The 7,188-nt window shown below is 38.2% G+C and overlaps 2 protein-coding genes across 2 annotated transcripts; one reads left to right on the forward strand and one right to left on the reverse strand.

Annotated features, from left to right (window-relative positions):
• Nucleotides 1–539: 539 nt before the first annotated feature.
• On the forward strand, nucleotides 540–1,472 carry LOC138827794 (putative olfactory receptor 2B8). Its single transcript, XM_070023409.1, has one exon. It carries the CDS (start codon nucleotides 540–542, stop codon nucleotides 1,470–1,472), a length of 933 nt encoding a protein of 310 aa, XP_069879510.1.
• Nucleotides 1,473–5,738: 4,266 nt separating this feature from the next.
• Nucleotides 5,739–6,701, reverse strand: LOC138827970 (olfactory receptor 10C1-like). Its single transcript, XM_070023543.1, has one exon. The coding sequence runs from the start codon at nucleotides 6,699–6,701 to the stop codon at nucleotides 5,739–5,741; it is 963 nt and encodes a 320-aa protein (XP_069879644.1).
• Between the last annotated feature and the right edge of the window lie 487 nt (nucleotides 6,702–7,188).

The raw sequence follows: 7,188 nt of genomic DNA on the forward strand, positions 1-7,188 counted from the left end.
TGATTGCTTCTTAGAAAAAATTAATTAGTCACATTTTACTGTTCCTGCTTAATATTTTATTTCATCATCTTGTGATTCTAACTATATGCACCTTCTCTCTCAAAGTCTTGCCTAGTCTGTGTTCTTTTTAACTGTATGTATTAGAATTGTTGCCTAACCATCATACATTCATGTTTTTAGTTATTATTTTTTTCAGTGTGTTTGATTATTTCCCAGGATTCCCAATGAGGGAATATGTATGTAATATTAGATAATTTTTCATACATTTTACATTTGTTTTAGTGTATGTCTCTAATGTATTTTGTATGCTTTATATCAACTGTTTTAATGCTATTTGTTTGTCTCTTCTCTGTAATAAATAAATTTATCATTTTTTTGTATTACATTATCTCTATATTTGGGTTTCTTTACTCACTCCAGTACTTAAAAGCCTATATTTTACTTGGCTAATTTTATTTCTAACACTTTTGGCAACTGACTTTTTTCTCATAGGAAGAAAATAAGAATTGTCAAGAAAGATGAGTCACAACTAAGAAACGATGAAAGAGTTTAATTTCAGCTATCCAGCAGGTTTTATCTTACTGGGTTTTTCTGACCAGCCTCAACTGGAGATAGTGCTTCTCCTGGTCATTTCCATTATCTACATTCTGACACTGCTGGGGAACTCAATGATAATACTTGTGTCACTCTTGAATCCCAAACTCCACACACCCATGTATTTCTTCCTCTGCAATCTCTCCTTCCTGGACCTCTGCTTCACTACTAGCATTGTTCCACAGATGCTTTGGAACCTCAAGGGCCCTGAGAAGACCATTAGCTATGCTGGTTGTGTGACTCAGCTGTATATTACATTGGGGCTGGGCTCCACAGAGTGTGTCCTCCTGACTGTCATGGCCTATGATCGCTTCAATGCTATCTGTCGACCTCTCCATTATGGCATTATCATGCACCCCAAGCTTCTCCAGCTACTAGCAGCTGTGGCCTGGGTCAGTGGTTTTGTGGAATCCACAATCCAAACCAGTCTTGTTTTCCAGTTACGACTCTGTAGTCACCATAGGGTGGATGATTTCATGTGTGAAGAGCCTGCTCTGATAAAAATTGCCTGCATGGACACAACTTTCCTAGAAAATGAACTTGCCATGGCTACTGTCCTCTATGTGGTTTTGCCTCTGGGGCTTATTTTAGTCTCTTACGGCTGCATTGTTAGAAGTGTGCTAAGGATAAAATCCACTGATGGCAGGAGAAAAGCATTTGGGACTTGTGGATCTCACCTGATTGTCGTGGTTTTGTTTTATGGTACTATAATTTCTGTCTACATTCAACCTAAGAGTGAATACACACAAAATCACAGAAAATTCCTTACCCTTTTCTATACTGTAGTGACTCCCTCACTTAATCCTTTGATCTATACCTTGAGAAACAAAGAAGTTAAATGGGCAATAAAACAGTTGCTGTCCAAAGACTCAAGTTAGGGAAAATATGAAACACACCCATTCAGTCTCTCAGACTTTAATATATCATATAATTATGTTTTCTCTTTTCATTTATTAGAAGCATTAGCAAATCTCCTAAATAAAAGTAGGTGGTAAATTGTCATCAATTATATCTTGATGTTGGTTACCTAGATCTTTTTTAATGCTTCCTTCTGTAAATATTGTATAATATCTCTTTTCAGATACTTCATAAATTCTATGAAGAAATGAATTTATTTAGGTACATGATTGTGCATATGTATAACACATTTATAAGTCTGAGGGTTATTTCTCTAGGATATGGTTGATGACACACAGGGCAAACCTACTTTCTCATCAGAACAGTAAATCATCTACCTCATGGAAGCTGTAGCTTGAACCATAACTGTGAAGCTTTAAGTTTATCTGATAATACTTCCTATTATTTGTTAGGTCTCACCTCTGATAGTCCCACAGGCAGTATGGTTTCTGTTCATAGCTTTTTAGATGTTATAAAGACCTAATAGAAAACCATTATCTAAAATTGTGCCTTATTTTGGGAGATGTTTGTTCATTTTAGCAAGATCACCTTGGGCTAAACACAAACAGACTCACAAAGCAGTGATTTTTTAAAAATCACTCTCACCACAGAAGAGGTTGTACAGAGAGATGAGCTGTGAGACTGGCTACTTACAGACAGAAAGATATTGCCAAGGTAATGTAGGCAAACTCTCTTAAGCATCTCTTGTCACCATATACTCACTCTCATTTCCTTTGATCAACCTTTAATCTCTAAACCCAGATTCTAAAACAAAATTCATAAACACAATTTGTGTTCTGCATGTTGATATTTATTCATCTGGTAATAAACTGTCCTTTCAATTACTTACATCCATGCCATCAGTGTATTTGGCAGTGTAGATTCTTCCAATTGTGCCTATATTATATTTGTAGGGCATTCCTTGTGAGCAGCACCCACCTCCCTTGACGTGTATAATAAGAGCTTTGTGTGTGTGCACCTCTGTGGCCAATGAACAACTTCATGTTTTATAAAAGACTTAGCAAACATATGTTGTGTGTCTGTCTCCTTTCACTTGTGTCAATAGTTTTGGTGAACTACTGGAAGAACTTAGTTTATTTAGTGTAATTTATTGCAGTATTACACACATAAAGAACATAATTATTCTGTGTTCTACACAAAGGAAAAAATGTTAATAACACTTATACCAAGTAACAGAATATTATTAACAAAGTTAATGTTGAAAGGGATGATATTGATCAAGATGAAATGTATTCATAAACTGCTTTGAGGAAGGGTAACTCCTCTGTATAACTGCTTAAAGAAATATGTGTATGTTTGTGTATATAAAAGATTAACCTAGAGTGCAAAGTCTACCTTGTGCATCTTCAGATGCCCTATTGGTACTAGTGTCACTGCTACAGAAAAGGCATCAGCTACTGCTAGTTCTGATGCCATTCTTGCTGCTTCAAACTGTATCACTCTGCTGATGCTACTACTCCTATCCTCTCTTTGTGTTACCTGTTCAGCCCACTCTACTGCTTCTGACTAGGATCAAAAGAAAGCAAAACAAAATCATTTAAGGGAAACCATTAATTGGGTTCTGTTTTGCAAGAGTCAGCATAGATAGGTATCTCCCTACCAGGCTGAAAAAGCAAGCTGAATATCCTCCTTATGCAGTAAGAAAAGGTGGGGAAAGGATGGTGACAAGGGGTTTTTGACCAAATATGGGAGGCTTCATGCAAATGAAGGACTGTGTTTACACCAATCATAGGCCTTCTTTTTGATATATTCACTAACCTTAGGCCTTCTGCTGGTCTATTAGGGATAATGTTCACCTTTGCCTTGGAAGAGAATAGGCATTGGAATTGACAGGTTTGTGATGGCACCTTGTCCAGTATAGGCTCTTTTCAACATATTATGACTGGGACTATATCTTCTGAAGCTAAAACTGCATTTTGTCAGCAGACAGATGCAGTTGGTATGTAACTTGCTCAAGGTGACAGTGGAATACTCATTAGTATTCAGTTTCAGTAAACACATAAAATAGCTTTAGAATAACTAACTTTAACTCAATGAGAATGTTAATTACAGTACAGTTTCTGTGTAGAGTTCTTAGGGTAAGCAGTCAAATTTTTTTTCAATGTTTTGCTCAAATAACAAAAACTCATTTTTCTCTATTCTAAAGGCTTAAACTCTGAGATTGTTCTTTTACATACCTGAACTTTAAAATAGTTGGTCACCTTCCATATGTCCTTCCTTTTTTTTCCCTCTGAACTTGTCTGTGTCTTAATTTCTTCATCTAAGAAGAATGCCAGTTATATTGAATGATGCCCACCTGAATGATCTTATTTTACTTTCATTAACTTCTTTTGTGCTGGTATTGGGGCTTTCTCCTTTAGTGTTTTCACTCAAGGCTGGTGCTTGACCCTTTGAGCCACAGGTCCACTTCTGGCTTCATTAAGGTGGATAATTGGAGATAAGAGTCTTAATGACTTTCTTGCCCAGGTATCAGCCTGCAGAGTACTTAGAATTATAGGTGTGAGCCATTGGTGCTGGGCCATATACGGTTGAGTCCAATAAACTTTAATGGATTCTAAAAATGTATCTGAGAACTTTACTTGAATACAGAATACTCTTTTTGGGGGGAGGGGTCTGGTTTTGGGGCCTGAACTCTGGGCCTGGGCTCTGTCCCTCAGCTCTCCAGCTCAAGGCTAGCACTCTACCACTTGAGCCACAGCGTCACTTCTGGCTTTTTTCTTTTTGCTTATGTGGTGCTGAGGAATCGAACCCAGGGCCTCATGCATGCAAGGCAAGTGCTCTACCACTGAGCCACCTTCCCAGCCCCTTGAAGACAGAATACTCTTGTGCCAGCATTTTATGCAAAAAGAAGATATGGTTTTAGATTTTTATATCACACTTAAAAGATTGTCATTTTAAATATTACTTAGGTATTCGTTAATAATATTGTTAAATATGACTGAAAAGTTATTTTTTGCATATGATGATTCAAGTCAAAGGAGAAGCTTTCAAATGAAAACTAAATCAGCTAAAATCAATCTCCAGAAGTAGAGAGAAATTTCAATGACAAGATTATAACCACCTAGAAGAGGTATTTTCTAGGTACATTTGGCTCTGTTCAATACTCTTTTTATTCAGAAGTGGATACAAAAGTATAGAGCAGACCACAGATATCATGAAATGGAACATGGCCTACTTGGTTCTGGAATCAGACAGCCTGGACGGAACACCGATTCATCATTCTACTTATGGAGACATGCTGGCTCATTATTGAGCGACAGTATTACCATGTCAAAGTAGAACTATCACATTATGAGAGACCAAAGTTCATACATGACAGATCAAGACAAAGGTAGAAATTGTAGTTTTCCAAGAACTGTCATAATGATACTACATTTCAAATAGTGCATAGGTCAGCTATTGACACTGTATCTCTCCTAGAACTAGATGTTCAAGTTCAAAATTATTCATTTTTAAGTTCTTAGGGCTGCTGGATTATGCAGTAAATATGCTAATTTCTCTTGAGGCAAGTTGTTGAGTATTCGCCAAATATGCTGCACATATGTAAATTGTATTAAAATCTTATAAATAATTTGTTTTAATTATTAATAAAATTTCTTCACCTATCTTTGCATTTTCATATTAATTTTTTTCTTTGAAAATATTTTTATGATAACTTGAGAATTTATGACACTTTTGTTTGAAGGTTCTAGAGTAAATAGTTCTAAAATTAAAGTTTGGTTAGGGATTATCAATACATTTTTAAGTACCCAAATTCACGCATAAAAACTTATCACTCTGAAATATGTACCCATAAATTCAATTCAGAAATTTTAAAACACATTTACAGAATGAAACAATGTGCTTCATAGAGTTATTAGACAAGTAAGAGACAAATAGAGCAGATAAGTATGGAAGTCAGAGCCCTCAGATACAGAATATGTCTAAGAATATGAATAAGAATTTGACAAATTTCTGACATATTGGTAAATTATAAATCTGGTAAGTTTGAAGTTAATCTCAACAGCATGTAAACACTTTTCTGTATTGTTAGACTCAGATATTTAGTATATAGCTTCCTTCAAGAATTTGCAATCAACATAACACTGAGTCGAGAAACTTCTAAAACCCCAGTGAGTTATTAAGAACCACATCGCAGGACAGATGAAAGACTACACAGCATTTTCTTGGTTTCTTTGCTTGGCTGAACACTTTTCTGAAGTACACATTTTCCAGGCTCTCTGTTACTATCCATGGGTCAAAACCTCCCTCTTTCCCAGAGTTCTCCGCAGGGCTGCCTTCACTTCCTTGTTCCGCAAACTATAAATTATGGGATTGAGCATGGACGTCACCACCGTGTAGAAGAGAGCGAGGAGTTTGTCAGTTCCTGGTGAGTGACTAGCCTTGGGCCTCAAGTAGGTGACTGTCCCTGAGCCATAGAATAGGGTTACTACGAGTAGGTGGGAGGAACAGGTGGAGAGAGCTTTGTGTCGGCCCTCTGGTGAGGGCATGACCAGCACTGCCACTAGAATTCTAGCATAGGAAGCAAGGATCAACACAAATGGGCTGGAAATGCAAAGGACAGCGACCACAAAGACAGCAGCTTCATTGTGGGATGTGTCTCCACAGGCCAGCGCCAGGATAGGGGGGAGGTCACAGAAGAAATGGTCAATCTCACAGGGACCACAGAAATCCAAGGAGAAAATATAATTGGTCTGGCCCAAGCCTACCATAAATCCCACCCCCCAAGAAACTACTGCCAAATAGGCGCACACCCCATGACTCATCCGTGTGGCATAATGGAGTGGGGAGCAGATGGCCATATAGCGGTCGAAAGCCATGGCCGCCAAAAGGCAGCACTCACTGATAGCAAAGAAGGTAAAGAAGAACATCTGAGTGGCACAGCCCTCCCGAGAGATTCCCCGAGCCTCACTCACGAGGCTCTGCAGCATCTTGGGAATGACAGAGCACGTGTAGCCGATCTCCAGGAGAGACAGGTTGGCCAGGAAGAAGTACATGGGGGTGTGCAGCGCTGAGTTGGTGCAGATGGCAAGCGCTATGAGTGCATTGCCGGTCAGGGATGCTAGGAACATGAGGAGAATGAGGGTGAAGAGAAGGAAACATTGTTCTGCGACCTCGGAGAATTTGGCAAATACAAAACGTTTGACAGACAAGCTGTTTTCCTGCCACAGGGAGCAATTGAGGCTCATCTCCTGGAAAAGAGAAGAGCAAAGTCATATTAAGGATTCTTAAATTAGAGGAAAATAAATATTAGTCAAAATCACATTGCTCATCCTCTCCACCTCCATCTCACCCTGCTTCCATCTGCCCCACCTGATTTCCCTCTTTCTGCCTAATATTTCCACAAGACCATAGTGGTTACAGGGGAGCTACTCCATTTCCCCTTCAGCCAGGCTGAAGGAGACTTGGAAGCCTTTCTCAGGATTTTCTCCCAAATAAAGCCTGTTGCTCTGTTGAATTTCACCCTTTCTGTTTTCTGTTTCTTTTTTTGCACTATCAGTGCAAAATTTCGGACCTATATTTCTAAAACAAACCGTTCTGAAATCCGCACTTACTTCACACATCTTCAAATGAAATCCTATTGTATTTTTTAGATGTTCAGTGATTTTTCTGAAATGTATGTGCATAAATGTATGTGCATGTATTGCCATTTCTATACAAGAAATGGAAAAGTGA

The sequence above is a fragment of the Dipodomys merriami genome, unplaced genomic scaffold (assembly GCF_024711535.1).
Source record: "Dipodomys merriami isolate MVZ:Mamm:240054 unplaced genomic scaffold, mDipMer1.0.p SCAF_16, whole genome shotgun sequence".
Taxonomy (NCBI): domain Eukaryota; kingdom Metazoa; phylum Chordata; class Mammalia; order Rodentia; family Heteromyidae; genus Dipodomys; species Dipodomys merriami.